At 35.4% G+C, this 19828-nt stretch overlaps 1 protein-coding gene across 4 annotated transcripts in view; it reads right to left on the bottom strand.

Moving 5' to 3' along the window:
* Positions 1-19218, bottom strand: part of mapkap1 (MAPK associated protein 1) — a 29396-nt gene extending 10178 nt beyond the window's left edge. The window contains exons 1-6 of one of the 4 annotated variants that reach the window (XM_055198121.2): positions 19039-19218; positions 17647-18084; positions 14158-14247; positions 13910-14058; positions 11177-11349; positions 7963-8139 (exon numbers count right to left, since the gene is read on the bottom strand). In XM_055198121.2, coding sequence (XP_055054096.1) covers positions 7963-8139; positions 11177-11349; positions 13910-14058; positions 14158-14247; positions 17647-17920 — 863 coding nt within the window. In that variant the 5' untranslated portion in view covers positions 17921-18084; positions 19039-19218. Of the gene's footprint in view, positions 1-7962; positions 8140-11176; positions 11350-13909; positions 14059-14157; positions 14248-14751; positions 15131-17646; positions 18085-19038 lie in introns of those variants that run through there. The other 3 variants (XM_055198122.2, XM_073861070.1, XM_055198123.2) reach the window with 3 other exon arrangements.
* Between the last annotated feature and the right edge of the window lie 610 nt (positions 19219-19828).

Genomic DNA, 19828 nt, shown 5'->3' with positions numbered 1-19828 from the left:
AGCATAAGCAGCAGAATTTGAATGAATCAACATTATAAGCGAGCGTATTAGTAATGTAAGGTATAGAAGAGGGTGCAAAGTAAAGCCAAAAAAAGGCTGACTCCCCGGGTTGAAAAACCTCCTAGGAGAAAAAAACCCCAGAAACCCCCCCCCCCCCCCGGAATATGTGACATTCCAGTTAACATATGTGAAACCCACACATGCAGACAATTTTAAACAATAAACTGACATTAATTAGTATCATTCCAACGTCAGAACGGTCCTCCTTGTTCACACTTGTAAACACTGGAGCGGTAGTTTCACATATGTGACGCGTGACCTCTCAACGTAATACGTAAGGTCACATTGGCACATCACAAGGCTAGTGCAAGATGAGAGGTTGTAGTTTAAAAGTACATATTTTTAATTTTTTTGGCAAAAAAAGCTGATGGTTTTGCTAGATAAGAACTTTATGTCTCCATTGGGATTGTTTAGATTCCATTAAAGCTGCATTGAACACTGAAGTCCAGTATATGGAGAAAAATCCAGAAGAGTTTTCCTAAAAAAAAAAACTTATTTTTGATTATAGAAAGATAAAACATCTTGGATGACATGGAGGTGAGTAAATTAAATTTTTTTATGAAAGTGGAGTAATCCTTTAATGAAGCCTATGAAACTACAATTTTTAACCTGCTGTTGTATAGCTCCATTGCGTTCATTGAAATTTTTTAAGTACATACAACGTCGTTGTAAAAAAGACCTGTGTTTACACGGATCTATGAAGACGGATGTATTATGAGTGCCAGGCCTTTATAAAGAAACACTACATGCCTGCACACATATGCATTCTTCTACAGAACGATAAATACTAAAGCTGTGTCCAAACCACCTACTTCAATACTAAATAGTAGGCAAAAAGCAGTAGGCAAGGCGAGTAGTATGTCCGAATTCATAGTGTTCCAAAGACAGTAGACAAAAATTACCCGGATGACTTACTCTTGCCAGCAAGATCCTAAAGTGATGGAGGAATTGTGGTTGTTTTAGTAAAACATGTCCAAAAGCGGTAACGCGGCTCTAGTCAAATGCTAATACATATATTAAACAGCTCTCCCTTGTGGTTAAATTGCGTTAGTTGAACGTAGGGATGGGACGATCACCGGTTTAACGATTGACCAAAATAAAATGTACTGGTGGTTTTATTATAGTTTAAAATTTAATTATCATTATTACCGTGATTTTGAAAACCTGCGTTAACTCCTGTCCAGCCAGAATCAGTTTGACGCAGGCGCACACATGCAACATAGTTTTTTTGCACAAGGCGGCATTTAAGGGATAATGTATTGTATTCATTCATGGTAAACTTATTAGACAGATTTATTTATTGTTTTACCACAGAAATCATTTCAGGGACATGAAATATTAAATTGTGATTTTCACAAAAAAAAAACTTGTTCAAATGTTTTCAGTGTGTGTATCAGTTCTTTTTTAACATTTCCATCTCATTTTAACAAAACAATGATAATATTGATGATAACCGTGATATCTTTGATCACTATAATCATGATATGAAATTTTCATACCGTCCCATCCCTGAACGTCATTCAAGTTAAAGATTAACTTGTTGTTATGACAACGTATCAACATGATGGATGAAGTACGTCTGAATTCATTCATTTTATACCCATATTCATACTATACAGTACTTACTGTTTTAACAGTCAATGAGTAGATACTTCATCTAATTCAGTACATACTGAATTTCGAACACAGCCAAACAATCAAGACACAAAAGCACTGAGCAAGTTTTGTGTAGACAGACAATGAGGTACATTTATTACAACAAGTAACCCTGGACTATTGAGCACCAAAACTTAGTAAACCTTGTTGGAGAAGCGTTAATTAACTCAGTATTGTGAGTAGCACAAACACAGTCCTGCAGGCCAGTGGTTCCATACCTTTTCATTTTAAGGACCCCTATATGGAAGGTTTTTTTTGGTCTTTTTTAAATTAATGAATTAAATTATAAAATAATTAATTAAATTATAAAATAATTAATTAAATTATAAAAGAAAAAATAAAATCGCAAAATATGTCCCAAATTTGAAAATGAAATGCTAAAATCAAAATTAAAACATTATATTAAATTATTTCATTTTCATTTTTAACTTGTTGAAGCATCATTCCGGCCAAATTGAAAAATTTAATTAAATTGATGATTTGACATTTCATTTTCAATATAATCTTGAGTCAAGACTGACAATATTAAAATAAAAAGGCAAGCTTGAAAAGGAATCTTTAAATACATTTTTTAAAAGGCTTTTTATTCATGCCCAAGCAATAATAGGGACAAAATTAAAATGTAAAGTTCAGTTTTAATTTCATGTTCTGTTTTTTTTTTTCATTTTCATTTTAATTTTCGTGTTCATTTTTATTTTCAACTTGTATGCAAATTCAATGTTAGTCAGTGGGTGGGGCTTACTTGCTTAAAAAAAGGGGATTGGCTGAAGCAGTTGTTCAGTGTTGCCAACTCAGTGACTCTGTTGCTTGCCAACTTAGCGACCTTGTTGCTGCATCTAGTGACTTTTAGACTCATTTAGCCAAACTTAGCGACTGTTTGGATGAACATTTGCTTCACATCTGTACAGATAGTCTTCTGTGTCGATTGTACTGGCCCACGAGTGCAGGGTGGCACTGTCACGGTGAAATGTGCATCTACCCTTTGTGCATGGAGCTGGGCAACGCAACATTTAGACTGTACGAGCTGACGCGTGGATTGTTTACATTTCAAAGGAGGAACAAACATTAAAAGAAGCTGGTCCGCTGTTATGTATGTGCATATTTTTACACATCTGATCCGGTGAGGCATCAGTCATTCTCATATGCATACACATACAGTATCACGCAGTGTGATAATCGTGCAATACATACGCCGAAATCCGGGAAGGACTGGTGTATCATATGCTCTCAAAATTGAAATTTGCCATATAGCACTATAATCACACTGCGTGTTATTTGTATGCATTTCATGAGAATGGACATACACAGCGACCAGTAACTTACTTTTGCAGCGGGCACACCGGAGCAGACTTTAGCCTTTCTGACGGGGTTCAGCTTCGGCCCAGTTTTAAACCCTGCGTATTTGTAAGTGGTCCTCATTTGTAACGCTGATTTGTTGGCTGTGACCGTACGGGATTTTGTTTTACCGCGGTGAAGAAGCAACAAAATCACGCGGTAGGGTGTTACAGCACAACAACCCACCCAGTAAGCAGTAATCTTATACATTATTAAAACAACAAATTATATTAGCAATAACAACACGAAATATGTATTTCTATATGCCGTGACATCACCGCACAGCATTTATGTGCGTAGCTCGTCTTTTACGCTTCAGCTATGGTCAGAACTGCAGCCTATGTTGTGTCCAGTGCAGTGTACAGAGTAGACCCCGAAAGACTCACATAGGGGTGATACTTGTGGGGTGGTACAGACAGCACAGATAATGTTCATTTAAAAGTAAGTGACTGTTTGGGTATGTCTGCAATACATTGAACTGACGCCTCACAGAATCAGATGTGTAAAAATACGCATATACATAACAGCAGACCAGCCTCTTTTAATGTTTATCCTCCTTTGAAATGTAAACAATGTACTCGAATCTCATCCACGCGTAAGCTCGTACTGTCTAAATGTTGCTCCGTGCACAGAGGGCACATTTCACCGTGACAGCGCCACCCTGCACTCGTGGGCCAGTACAATCGACACAGTAGCCTATCTGTACAGATGTGAAGCTAATATTCATCCAAACAATCGCTAAGTTTGGCTAAATGAGTCTAAAAGTCGCTAGATGTAGCAATAAGGTCGCTAAGTTGGCAAGCAACACAGTCACCAAGTTGGCAACACTGAACAACTGCTTCAGCCAATCCCCTTTTTTTAAGCAAGTAAGCCCCACCCACTGACTAACATTGAATTTGCATACAAGTTGAAAATAAAAATGAACACGAAAATTAAAACGAAAATGAAAAAGAAAAACAGAACATGAAATTAAAACTGAACTTTACATTTTAATTTTGTACCTATTATTGCTTGGGCATGAATAAAAAGCCTTTTAAAAAATGTATTTAAAGATTCCTTTTCAAGCTTGCCTTTTTATTTTAATATTGTCAGTCTTGACTCAAGATTATATTGAAAATGAAATGTCAAATCATCAATTTAATTAAATTTTTCAATTTGGCCGGAATGATGCTTCATCAAGTTAAAAATGAAAATGAAATAATTTAATATAATGTTTTAATTTTTATTTTAGCATTTCATTTTCAAATTTGGGACATATTTTGCGATTTTATTTTTTATTTTATAATTTAATTAATTATTTTATAATTTAATTAATTAATTTAAAAAAGACCAAAAAAAACTTCCATACCCCTAGTTGCCGACAACAATATTTAAAGCAACACTATGTAGTTTCCATGTAAAAATGACTTACAGCTCCCCCATGTGGTTAAAAAGCGCATCAGTGCCTAGTATCAGACACTCTTCTGCAGGCAGGGGGAGGGGCGGGGCTGTGTTTCCTGCCCTCCACCGCCACTTTCAGAGTGTGCTTGTAGCAGCTAGGAGGCTGCTCAGGTTGCAGCAACAGTACAATTTGTCCAGTTAAAAGTTGTTCTATCACTCAAATAATTTAAGGACATTATTTAAAGGTAAAAAAACTACATAGTGTTGCTTTAAAGGCCCCCCATTCACTCAATTTTTTTCCAAATAAAATCAACTAGAGCTTGAAATGACTAGACAGATGTATATTCAAGTATTATTTTAATGCTTGTTTTGTTCAATTTTTAATCATTTTAAGTCATCTTAAGACCCCCTTGGAAATCTGCTAAGGCCCCCTGGTTGGGAAACACTCTGTAGGCCACCATTGTTGTGTAGACGGTTTCATCAGGCGCACATGCAGTGACGCGATAAGCATCTGGTCCGAACTTTACTTCCGGTTTCTGTTTGTTTAATGGTCTGACTAGTTGCTAAACTGAACTCTTAAACAAATACCTCGTCGAAAATAACAAATGTTTTGGTTTCCTATGTAATCTTTGTGTGGTTTATTTTGCTTGTTATATAAATAAACTACTTTATTTTACCGGACGTTACGTGATGACAACGAAAGCCGCGTGTTTATGTTGTTACTGCTGAAACCGTCTATCGTGCATGCCTATAGACTGAACACGTGCGCATAATGTCACTGTTATCACAGATTCATGTTTATGTAGTTTAAACGTAAACAAGACTTCATTATTAAAAACTTTTACTAGTTTTCAAAAGTTTGCGTTTTCAGGACCCTAAACACTGTTGTCATGTAAACTAACAGCCAAATTTGTCCTATTTATGTTTGAAATCATTGTCATGTAAACAGTCCCATACATTACTAAAACATTAGATTTCATGTCCACAGGTAATCATACAGACAAAAAATCCCCTTTGATCCTAAATATTAAATATTTATTTCACACTATTGCATGTATCAAGATAAACAGACATATCTGTTTATCAATTCTTGAGTTTGAGAAACTCAAGCTTGTATTCAGAGTGACAGAACTGAAGTCCGAAGTGTGCGACACTCTTAATACAACAGAGCTGAAGGCCAAGTTTGAGCACATGGACACAACAACATCAACAGATAAACAACCCCAGGCCAGAGACCGATGGAGCAAACACGCCGCTTTCTGGACAGAGGACTTGCATGTCCACTTCCATTTAGCAGCACTGGCCCGTCCGCCTCAGGTCAGAGCTTCTGACAGCCTTCACGTCAGGCCTGAGAGAGAACAGAGAGCCCGCGGGAGAGGTCTCGGCCCGATGGCCCACTGCGAGCACAAATCTGGCTCGGTTCTCGCCCGAGGTCCCGCAGAGCCACATCACCGGCCCTCTCATGAAGGGAGCAAGCAGTGACCCGCAGAGCTCTGAACGCCAGCCAACAGCTACAAGCGGATAAATAAATAACACTAAACAGACAAAGACATATTACAAGCACAAGAAAATCAGCTGGTAAAACTTCTTTTGTGTTTGGTATGGTTAGAGGACTTTTTAAATAAAGCTAAAATAAGAATTAGTATACCATTTCAGATGGACAAAATAATATTTCTCCCTAAAATATCACCCTAATCAGACCAATATGATAATTATAAAAAGTTTTCTCTACTCTCAAAATTTGTTGGATAAAGAAGAATATCATCAAAAACACCACAACATGTCAGGAACATAAAGAGAGCTGAGCAAAGATATTGGATATAACAAGGTTGAGCAACTCTCAATATGGCCACTCTTTCATTTATTTATATGGACAACAACATATATTTATTAATATGTAAATGTGCCAGTGTAAGCCAGCCGGCTAATTTTCAACTGCAGTCCTCTGTCGATGGAAGTCCCGCCTTCCAATTTAAAGAACCAATCATAAATCAACAGCTGAAAGGACTTTGAATAAAAGTATTTTAGTGCAATTTGAGCTTAAGAAACAAAAGTTATGATACTAGAGATATGAATACAAAAAGATATGTCAGGTTTAATTGTTGGTCAGAAATATGTTGATGCGATTTTAGAGATTTAGACTTTAGTCTTGCATGACTGAAATCTCTTCAACAGGCCATCCAACCTGAGGTCTCAATAACCACATTTATCAGTCCTTCCAGAAAAACGCAGTTTTTTGTGATTGTTGCTGGCAAAAATCCTTGATCTTGCGGCACCTTTTCTTAAAAAATGCGATGGAATATGCGGGATATTTATGCAATTTTATGCGCAAAACTTGCGGGAACTTGCACAAACTGCGGGAACTTACAAAAACTGTTTGCAGCTTTTGAATGATGTTCACGTCACATAATCACGTCACTTCATAAAGTTTTCATGGCAACAGGGGACATGGCTGCGCTTGAGTGAAGTAAATGCAACATTTTTCAACTTTCTGCTAAGATTTATGTGATGCAGGGATTATAAAATCATGCAAGTCCTGCATAGTTTGCGCACGGAAATCTGCAATTTATGCAGTGAAAGTGCAGTGTATTTAAAAATTGATTATGCGTTAAATCATGCCATCGCATTAACGCATTTTTCTGGAGGGACTGGTTTATATGCACCTTCATAATGTGATTATAATGGGATTTTGTCAATATTGCGATTATATTTTACCTCATGTAAACACAATACTATAATAAAAATAATGGGAATAAACTCATAATCGCAGCAAATATAATCGTAATAAAAGAGGTGGTATACACAGTTTGTAAAGGCTTTAATTGCATCTATACCGCACTAACTGCAGTGCGCGTGTGTTTTAGTCATGAACCTTAATTCGTTTTAAACTTGAGATTAGGAAGTTTTCTCTGAACTGTGTCAATACGACTCAGCAGTCTGCCTTCATCCAGAAAAAGCTCAAATAAGGCCACAGCAGCGTATAAAACCATTACAGGCACTGTCATAATATTTCTGTCTTCATCACGGAATAACCAAATATGTCCATAACAACATGTTTGTAATTTAATGTAAGTTAGGTAATAAACCGGTTATAAACAGTATATGTGAGTTCATCATTGTGCTATGTGTGAATAATGAGCACAATCATTAGCAAATAATCAGAAAATAAAAACTAAATGTAAACAGGAGTGAAGAGTTTACTGTAGTAGCTCCTGTAGTTTAATGTAAACATCTAACTGTGATTAAGTCCTTACTCTGATTATTGGAAATAATGGCATTATTGGTGTACATGTAAACATAGTCAGCGATGCCTTTAACACAAACAGTACGCATTGAAGTTTAATACTTGTGTCAGATCATGGCAGTAATAGTGATGGTTGATTTATCAAACAACACTAAACAAACATCGACTGCTTCTTTCCCTTAAAACATAAACACTGTTTTCATTACACACACCGAAAAAAATCCCTCCTCATGAACTGAGCAATTATAATACTTTATTTATGAATGAAAGAAACTAATGTGGCTTACATTCGAACGAAGAGCGACTGTTTGGGTCCCAGTCCAGGAGACGAGTACTTCTCAACCAGAGCCAATGTGCTAAAGCCAAACTTATGAATGGGCTCATTGGAATCCAGCGGTGGGAAATCTGTGTCCACCTCGCCATCATCTTCAGCGATGTGCAGACAGTAAGTGTTGACATTTTCACTGTGGAGAACAAGACACAGATCAACTTGAAGTTCACAAAACAATAAAGAAGCTACAGCATGTACACTCATATTTGATATCTTCCACTTCATCTCTCACTTATAATAATACAGCTTCTTGTAGCAGATGATGGATGTTAGGCTTTGGCTAGAATTGCATTCCCATTATAACCAGTAAAGCTATGTGAATGTTTATTTGTTGTTCATTTTTGCAGTAACAGACTCAGATGACTGTAAAGCTTAGTGAAAACACGTGTATTTCTCTCTCTTTAAGATCTGAAGCAGGGAAACATTAGTCTGCTTGACTCCACGCTACAAAAACACAAACATCAGACAGATCCACCCAGACACAATTTATGTTGTCAGGCATTGAAAAGGAAACTATTCACCGAGCGGCCTGTTGGTATGCAGAGCATCACAGAGAAGATAAATGAACAAAACCAGACAGGAAAGTGTTAACCTTTTGTTTTAATCCTTCTGAAGCACTATTATATACACCATACCCTCTGGCTGAAGTCCAGATTACTTCAATACAGATCTGTGTCTTAGAATAGATTCTCTCCTTAAGGAAAACCAAGAAAACAAAACTATTAACGGTAAGCTATTGTACGATTCATTCAGCGTCTTTATGATATAGCTTTGTGATCTTTAGTGACGTGCCTACACTGCTTTTGTACTGGGTAGACTGTGTTTTAATTTGCCGTGACACACTTGTAAAAGTCAGGCGTGATCTGTAAAGACTGACTGTCATAGGACCGATCGTCCATCTTTCCTGCTAAGAAAGCCTGAGGAGAAAACTGCTGGATCTCAACAACTCAAACACACACAGACAGGTTTTTGTGCAACTGAGATTGTGTAACAGTTATACTTCACAAGCACATGAAATAAATGTTGGATATATATCTTGTATTTGTTGTACTGAATTTAGTTTATTTTTTCACTGCACTTTAAAGAAAGACTAAATAAATAAATCACTGTCCAAACAAGACATGAAATAAAATAAACATGAGATATTTTTGCATTACAGGCATGAAAATTGGCAAAATGCTCCCTCATTTGCAAGTCAATTTGGATAAAGGAAGCATCTGATAAAAAAATAAATGCAATTGTAAATAAAGCAGAATTAAGTGTAAATGTGCTTAACTGTCATGAAAACAATGCATACAATACTATATATATATATATTTTTTTTTTTTTAGGGTGTAAGCCACACAAACAGTAGAGTTGAATAACGATTAATCACGACTAATCGTTTGCAGAATAAAAGTTTTTGTTTACATGTGTGTGTGTTGTGTAAAATATTTATGTATATATAAATACACACAGATATATAACAAATATTTATATATTTAAATATTTACATGTGTATATACATTTTTATATTTAATTTATATTGTATATAATTATAAAAATACTTAATATATAAATATATTTTTATCTTAAAATTATAAATGGATGTGTGTGTATTTATATATACATAATTATTCTACACAGTATACACATATGATTGACGTAAACAAAAACTTTTATTCTGCAAACGATTAGTCACGATTAATCATTATGCAGCCCTAACAAACAGGTCTATACAGTATATCATTTAATAAAGATCAGGGTTATTTCATCAAATATTATAATTTTTTACTTTTACTTAACTTCAGTTCTTATTTCTGCAAATATTTATTTACAAATGCATGCAAATAAAAACAATATTTATTTTTCGGAATTTCAGAAAATTGTAGTTTACAGAAAGAAACAAAAATTATAATTTCACCACCATCCATTAAATTAATTTTTTTTGCAGTGCTCTCTTAATATTTTCAATAGCTGTAGTTTAGCACAATTGGTATGGCTAACTGGAACAGACGCTGATTTAAAGATCCTGAAAGAATTTCCATCTTTCTTCTCCTGATCTTCAGCGGCGTTCCTCACAGGAGTATTGTGGTAGTAAGACTCATTTAAACCCCACACAAGCCCTGCATGTCTTCCTCTCTACTGCCTGGGGAAAACTCATTGCTATGCCAATCAGGTTTAACCTCAACCACCAAGACTGTCTGTCTGTCTGTATGAGGCTACGAGCTGCCCAAGAGAGAATCAGATTTTTTTGGGGTCTTCTCTTCTCCATTTTAATGGTCGTCCTTTCCTCAATCTGAACCGGGTATAAATCTTCATATTGTACCACGTACCAGAGAAAATTCCTGCACTGTTCGGTCAGCAAACCTCGGAGACGTATTGAATGTGGAGATGAGAACGAAGCCCTGGGGAATCCCTAACTGAGCTGGGAAAGGTCATGACTGTCTTTAGCAGCAGAGAGGAAAGGAATATAAATGTCTCTGGAGATGTGTTAAGGACACGAGAGGGTCGCTAATACATGTAGGATGATACCAAACATATTTTATTCATGATGTACTAGATTGGATCTATATTACCCACACCACACCATTTCATTTGCATTGAGTTTAAATATGATAAAGTTATTGCAGGTAAAACTCCTCCAATACTGAAAATCAAAAAGCGTCTGCAGCAGACCCTTATTTTGACAAGATGCATGACGTACATGGTTCACATGACGTGCCAAACACATATTTTGACATGACGAGCCACACACATGACGAGCTTCACATCGTGCGCCCTCCAAAAAGAAGTCACCGGCCACCACTGTACCCTAACATGTTAATTTCCCTTATCTAAAATGACATCTAACGTGAGTAAATAAAAAAGTACATTCTCTGAGAAATTATATTTTACATTTGGCTGAAAAAGTCACATCCATAATCCTAGAATTGCTCACCTCTATCTGGTGAAGGTTGTAAGTCAAATTGTTTATAATTACAGGTTTAAGGATTTGCTCAATTCATAACAATAATCCTAAATATGAACAATAGTACTTTATAGTAATACTTGAATAATAACAACCTATTGTGTGTTATGACAATTTTTGCTAACATTTATATTGCCATTGACCAACCTGCACAATTTTTATTTTATCAGCATTAACCGATATAATACTGCGTGAAAACAAGTGTTTTATTTGTACTCACGTAAGCTTGGGTTCACGACCTTCAGACGTGTACTGCCAGCAGATGAGCCCGATAAGATCATGAACCCGAGCGTTGGCCATGGTGACCACCGTCATGGGGTGAAGCTTTTCTTGGGTCGACTGCATTGAGAGGTAGACGTCAATTTTTTTGGTTGCCGTTGTACCGACATGGCCCTGAAAAAGAAGAATGCCACATGCACTTAAATAGTAAACAAAAGCCACCTACACAATTCTTAACAAAGAGTTAAGTGTAAAATAAGCGTTTGTGCATCCTACAGAAAAAACAGCCAAAGGGTGACAGGCATTGAAAAAATAAACGCAAGTGATGCACAATGACAAACTCCACACAAAATCTCCAACATGCACTCTTCTAAGCAAAGGTGTTATAGCCCGGAGCAGCACTAATGCATGAAGACAGCAGAGGAACCTGTGTGGTGACACCAGTGTGCACTTCTGCATTTCACAGAGAGAAAACAAGATGCATTTAAACGCTTTTATTCAAATAACTCTGCCATTCATTGCTATGGATGATAATGAGGTTTATACATCTTATCTGCTGGATGACAATTTCTTAAGCAATTGGCTCGTCTAATAATGATGCTATGAATGATACAGAACAACTTTTATTTAACTTGTGACTCCAAATGACCATGAAGAAGTGTAATAGTCTATCATTATTTTGCTTGATCTGATTGGCCAATCAAAACATTCCAAGGTTCGTTCTTTTTAAATAACTACCGCTCAAAACTAATAACACACGGCTGCAAATCATGACATGTACAGTTTAATATTACACAAAAACTAAACATAAATATTAGATTTTAGATTAGATTTTTTTATTCCAGGCAGTAGACAATATGGTAAATCATATAGTGCAAAAAAACGACGAGAAAAGAAAAAATAACAATCAAACAAATATACAATATTCAAATATACAGATATAATAATCATATTCTGCCTGAAAGGGAGTGGGAAGAAGACAACTTATTTAATCCCACCCCTACGTCACCATTTGTAATTAATATTTAGGCTTCATATTTACTGTGCTCTCAGATTGAAAAAAATATATATATATATATATATCACGGTGGCGTTACCACAATAACAAATTAGTTTAATATTTAATATTAATATTTCTTTTAATAACATATTTGACATCAGATTTACAAATGATTAAACCAAAAAGTGTGTTTGGTGACATTTGAATGTGCAAATGAGCAAAAAATGAGCAATTTAACTCTTTCCTCGCCAGCGCCAGCATTTTTTATGATGTTCACATAACTTTTATGTCTTCCAGAATTTTTTTCTTCTTTAAATATATAAACATACAATATATCAAATAAAAGAACAGACCCTCTGCTTTCACTTGTTCCCTTTTTATCACCTCTCAAATATGGGAAGGTTTCTTCAAAAATAACAATTTTGAGCAAAAAGCTGAGATAATTGCATTTTTGTAAAGGACTTTAGTTAGAGATGAGATTCAGAGAGATGATCTAAACATAATCAGAGTTTTACTATTTTTGGATCAGTGAATGCTTCAGTGTTTTATAAGTTGGGTAAGAGCGCCACCTAGTGGATAATAGTGGAAATATCAGTTACAGTAAAAACTTTTTGGCCGGGAAGCGTTTTCTCTCAATTAACAAAATAACTTGTTAATGGCGGGAAAAGATATTTAATGTTCCTCACCTAACTTATGATGCAAATAGTCAGTTTGATACAAGACCCTCCTCTTCATGTCGGGTCCTGATTACACTGTCTGAGCTAATATCTGCGATAACAACTCGCTGCCTGGGTGATTCTCACGAAATTAGACTTATGAGGTGTCATGAAACATTTTGATAATAAAAGTAAATGCTATCAAAATAAGAAACATACATTTACAAACATCTCTTCATGTACTATTTTGCACATCATTTCAAATGACATCATACAAACCAATTTTGTAGTTTTTTTTCACATTTAAGGGGAAACTTTTCATTACCACAACGTGTCCATGACTGTATTTGGGTTCTTTGACATGGAAATATTTATAATAAAAAATCTAAAAAATAAAAAGCTTCAGTGCATGTTATAATATAAACATTTACAGTAAAGAAACATGTGGTATTTGGTGATCATTGGTAAATGTAGAGACAATAATAAGGAATAGAAATGTGTCCAAGAAAAATGTTCTCATCCTCCGCAACAATTTTCAATCATTGTTTAAGCCCTCAAGGAACTAACTTTTTTTTTAATTGTTGGAAGGGACATCATTGACTGTGACACTCAAGATGGCTACCAGGTAAGCAGTTCTTATTTTTCTCTCCAGATAAAAGTTTAAATTTTGTTTGTCATAGTACCAAGAAAACTTTTTAGTTCTCATTACCGAAACATGAGTTTGTAAATGCATATATTTAATGTAAAATCATGTTGCGGTAATGATCATTTTTGATAATGATAATCTAAAAAATGTAAATAATTTTATTGGAAATATTTTTAAAATCCTCTAAAAATAATGCGTGTAGTAAGTTCAGACCTTAATCTTATATGTGCAATGGCTTCAATGGCTTTTTAAAAATTCTGATGCTGGACACCTTTTAAATCTGGATTTCGTGAGAATCACCCGCCTATACTTTATACCTTACATGTCATACGGTGCCAACGAACAGAGGTTTTCATCAAACCTTAGCAGTGTCCTAAGCAATAACCATAGTCAACACAATTAATTACCAGCAATACACAATGATCTATTTACCTTGCCATCAAATTTGGAGTATTCATTGAAAGGGTTGTTAAGCTGTTGAGGACACTGTTCAAGCCGCAGGGAAAGCATGGATTTACTGCCCGTACTCCGGGATCGATCCTTAAAGTCCTTCTTTTCAAACAGCAAGCCTAAGTCGTCTGCTAGAGAAAGACAATATACAGAAAACAAGAGATAAGGCTTTAAGAAATTAAATGTGAATTTGACTTTGAAATGTCAGGGTCCTGTTTCAACGACTGTACCTGACTGAGATGAGCTTCTTTCTTTCCACTGGATGTTTTTACACTTGATCTGATTCTGCCGTTCTTTCCTCAGACGCTCCAGTCGTTGAGCTTTATATAAACAGACCAAACTTTCATCTCATTATAGTGTAAAGCATGAAACATCATGTTAGTAAAACAAATACAGTTCTCAATGGATGCTGACTCATATCACCTGATGTCAAAATCCTGAGGTTATTTGATTAAACATACATGACACAACACTGTGAAAATATAATTATCAGAGTCAATTTCTCTATTGATGCATCCCTATAAACAACATAACAGCCATTATGTGAACTCACAGATGTGACAGACCATTTGATAGGTGATAAAATGAACCCTGAACCACAGAAACCATCATGTGTACAGCCATCAGTAGAAACAAAAACAATTACACAAACACACACAAAAATTACTAAGGATTATGAAAAATAAAAACATTAAGAATGACAAATAGTTTCTAAATTAATGAATATTCTCCTGTGATCGCACAACAAATACCTGAACTTATGATTGAGCAAGATTTTTATTTCAATAATCCAGCATTGTTTCCCACTCTGAAAACTTGCTTACCAGCCGGCTCGGTTCTCACGAAACCGTCCTGTCGTCCTGGGAAAGTTGTTCAGATGTGTCTTTATGGAGGAATAGATAAAGCTCTAGAACAATCTCCCCAATATAACGATCAATCTCATTATTCATCTGTCTTTCTACACTTAATCATCTATCATGCATTGACTAGAGGTGCAAAAATTGACTGAAACTAATCGACTCCATAAATAAATAAATCAGAGGAGTTTTGAAATGATTAGAACACAGAATATAAAGTGTTATGGAAAGCAGAACATTATTACATTTACACACATAACGAGAACTCATGCCTTTGTTACATTGTCAAATGTCAAAAAAGTCTCTAGCTGTCATTGTGGCCCTTTGTACCTAAAGGGTCTTCGGTACTAAAATACTAAATACTAAATACTAATACTAAAATAAGTCATCGTTACCAGGTTTACTTAAGTACCGGAACCACTGTAGAACCGGGTCCACCCGGAACTGATGCACTGTTTAACAGGTTCAGGTTATCAGTCAGAACTTTTCATAGACGCAACAAGAAGACGCAATTTGTGACGACCACACACATGAACAGCGCGTGTTTGCTTTGGGTACCAAACCTGGTACCAAGAACCAAAATTTTTTACTAGTATTGTACTGACTACTGAAATTTTGGTACCGTTACAACACTACTTCAGAAATACATATTGATACCAAAGAGTGCATATTTATAACCACAAAGGAAGGCTACATATTGGTACCACATGTATGTCTGTACCCTCTGGTGATGTTAGGACCTTTTAAAAGGGGATGGGTGATTCTCACGAAACCATTGAAACACCACGGCACTAATTATTTTAGCTTTAAAATGTGTAATATAGTAACATTAAAAAGCATCAGAATTAACACAATACTGTGTTCTACCTTGCACAATGTGTGATTTCAACATAAGAATTAATAATTGTAAATTTTATCTCATTTTCTGCTAAAATTCTAATTACCGCAATGTGTCCGGCTGTGTTTGAACATGCGTTATGTTGTAATTTAATCAAATTAACACAAAAATATTAAGAAAAAAAAATAAATGGATGTTTTGCTAGACTACTTTAGATGACAGAAAAAATATTTACTGAATATTCATGTATAATAATAATGAAGAAAAATTAGGAAAATGATGTGTCCATGCCTGATGTTCTCATCCTCCGCAACACTTTTTGAGAACAGTTTAAGCACACATACAGAATTTTAATAAAGTTTGATTTTGAGTGACCAAGCACATGGACCAGTTACTTCAAGATGGCTACCAGGTAAGATCATTTTTTTACAGTTAATTTGAAATATTGTCTTGTCAGAATGCTTACACGACATTTTGATTATCATTACTGCAACAGATGCTTATTAAATGTTAATTTAATTAATAGAAGCATAATACTTTTATTTTAAATGCATGTGCAGAATCTCCAAATTATGTTCTTTCAGGTTTGTCATGTCATTTTGAAAATATGTCAGTGTTGATGTCTTCTGACTGTTGCGGTAATGAGATTTTTTAGGACTCATTTTTTAAATTATGTTACAAAAAGTGTTAAATGATAAGTAAACGTTTTTAAATTAATGTTCACATTTACTCCAGAATTTGTTTTTCAATGTCTGGTGGGAAAAAAAGTACATTTAAGCAATTTTTACATTTTCATGCTTGACATTTTTAAAACCAAGTTTTCGTGAGAATCACCCGGGTACAGCCACAGTGACAGCAAGCATCTGACCATTTTTGACTATTTTTACTGACTGTGGTCATATGTTTCAAAAGTAAAATATAACAGGTAGCATGTTTACTAGACACGTACTAGACACAAAAAAATCTTTTTATAGACGGTTTCAGCACTAACAACATAAACAAGATCACATTTCAGCACATAAAGAAAAACATTTTAGCAACAAAAACTAGTTTGCAATTACAAAAATATCTTGCGCCTTGCTGACAAAACGGTTTAAAGAGAACAAATGAATTTCAGTCAGTTTATTCCTCAGCCAACAAACCAATCTGTCCCAGATTAACACCTTTAAAATAAATAATCAACAAATGATAAAAACTATATTATTTATGTTAAGAAAATTATTAAAACAAAATTATTAGGATGTTCACCATCAGAGGTTTGTAAATCTTCAGAATTTTAGATTTAGTAAAAGATTATAGTGAAGTTAAGGTCTAATGTAGTGCTTTTAAAGATAAGGTTTTGGTCTAATAGGACTAGACTGTCTACACTCAATAAATACACTATGCACTGCTCTCCAAGGTTTCGGCTGGTTTCTGATTTTAACAACAAATTCAGTTCCTCACTAACTGTATTTTGCAATACTGTACTGTATGACAACAACAATTACTGTTTTTCAGCAAAGAGAAAGTAATGAGAATCACTGTTAAAAATTGTATACAACAAAAAGCCATTATCGTTTACAGGAACAGAATACAGCATCTAGCAACAATGCTGGTTTTGTTATATTGTTATTGAATGATCTGATTTTAGTTTGTCTGTAAATCTTGTCATGTACAGAGACAGCATAAATACATTTAGATAAAAACCCATATAAGATAAGCAGCCAAGCCACATGTTGGCTTAATTACTGATGTAAAGAGGAACAAACAGAATACAGGATCAGAGATACTGACAACAACTTTATCTTGGGCCGACAGCATGAGAAATCTGAAGTAGAAGCACGCAAGCTTATATTTGATTATGCAGAGCTAAATTAGGCAACAGACACTTAGTGCCAAAAGGTTTAACAGGCTTAACCTACACCAACAAATCATCCAATTCCAAACCAAACATAATTTTGCTCCTACAACACCACCCAGCTGAATCCAAAGCCCCAGAAGCAAAACAAGAGTTTTTCTCGTACAAGAGTTAGAAAGCAACTTGCCTGTGTTAGAGCGCCGTCGAATGCCAAAGTCCCAGCTGGAAGTGATGTCGACAGACTGAGAGAGGTCACAAGTCTGGCCGTCTCCTCCGACGCTGCCATCTCCAAAAGAACCCCCCGATGACCCTCCACCGACGGACGCCGCAGACGGGTGACATTTCTCTAGATCCACGTCATGATCGATCAGGACCATTTCACACATCCCAGTGTCATCGCTTGTCACGTGGGACTGCCGGATGTGGGCCAGGATAATGGCGGGGTTGTCGAGAAAAGCCATCTTGCGTTCCACGCTCTCACCCCTCTGACGCTCTCCGGTTCTCCTCCGGATGTGCCGACCTTCAGTCGGAGGCCGAGACTGAAGATTCCTCAGCAATGCAACGTCTTCTTTTCCTTCTCTTAGGGGTTATTTTCTCCTCTCCATGGTTGGACATGGATGCCTGCCTGGAGATAAGACACAGATCACAAATAAGTCACAATCACACGTTGCAATTTCTATGAAAACTAATTTGACACAGATGACAAGCCTTGAAAAAATAATGCATGAACAGCAAAATACCCTCCAAAAATACATCCAATTATAACAAAATAAAAATCAATCATATACATCAAACAAAGTTTAGGAATCAAAAATCCTGTTAGACAACATGAGTACACAAATCATGAGGGATCCAAACAGGGATATGGGATAAACCTGTTTTCCAGGCTATAGGTTTGTTCTTTACGGTAATGTTTATCATATAAACATTCAATGAAACAAACAGATAGACACTGTGCACGTGATTGTGATATCATTCAAATATGTGCTTATATTGTGTATGCATGTATATGATTTATAGTCAATTCCTATATTGTTGCTGCTCAATACTTAATTTGTATTTGCTTTTGTTTACACTCATTGAGTGTCTATACACACACATTTGTGTGGTTGTTTACAAATGTGTACTGTCAGTGTTGTAGACTGAACCTCGTCACAAGCAAGAAGTGAATTCTTGGACATTAGAGAGTCTGTGTTAGCTGTCATCATGATGATTTCAGTCAAACAGCAGTCATCAAAACAAGACATAAACTGGAATAGCTTAACCACTTCTTTACACCATCAAACATGTTACCTTTTGTGTTATAAAACTCGCAGCTCACAAAGAAACTGCCATAAAATTATAGTAAAATAATCAACGAGCCATGCAGCAAGTTAACGTGTTTATATTAATAAACGCTATCATTCTGTCAGTTATGTCATGAATGCCTTCTTACAGCACACTAAAACGACTAACATTATATCTGAGTCATATCATATATAACACAGAGATAAATAAGAGCACACTGGATGCGCTTGTCAGGCCATGCTAATGTTCGTGCTAATCTGGTGGAAAAGATGAAATATTTGAACACAGATACCTTCATACATTCAAATTCCAGCTGAAAACATCACAAACAGGCCACAGCATCAAAGCGAAGGCTTTCATAAACTCTCTCATTTCATACTTGTTAAGATATTGACACAAAAACAAAACAAACGCAACTGTTTACTTCTGTGTTGATGGTTCTGTGTGATACTTCCGTCTGATTCACCCCTCATACCGGAAGTGTACCGCTTCGGGAAACGCCCTCTAGAATGAAAGATTGACATGACGTCCGTCCAATCATGAAAAAGATATTTTAAATTTAGTTAATATTAATTAAGTAAATAAATTATTTATTATAACATTTATGAATATATTAACTAAGTAAAAAACAACAAATAATATGACTAAACGAAATGATATCGAAAATCTATGTTTAAATTAAATTATTTTTCAAATTGCATCAAATGTTAATGTTTCTCACACTTGTTTCAGAAATACAAGAATCGTGAGGTGAGATGATCTGTGCCAAACATCTTCAGGACTGTAAAAAATACAGGAACTTTTGTAGTCGTTCGATTCTTCGCTGTTGCTGTAAATCAATAACGACGTGTGCAGTTAAACAGTATAAACCATTAGCGCAAAATTTAGCCTATGTATTATACACCATAAAGCTTTGAGAAAGTGCAAAAATAAATAATCAGAAAAACATTTTACTGGTTACCTTTGCCTTGAATCAACCGGTTACTATCACACGACCACATTTACTAATTTTTTAATTGCCCGTTCAGAAATATTGAGTAGTATATATATATATATGTATTATCTTTTGGGTTGCACGTAAT

This window comes from Misgurnus anguillicaudatus, chromosome 22 (genome assembly GCF_027580225.2).
Source record: "Misgurnus anguillicaudatus chromosome 22, ASM2758022v2, whole genome shotgun sequence".
Taxonomy (NCBI): Eukaryota; Metazoa; Chordata; class Actinopteri; order Cypriniformes; family Cobitidae; genus Misgurnus; species Misgurnus anguillicaudatus.
This window is presented reverse-complemented; position numbering and strand designations above follow the sequence as displayed.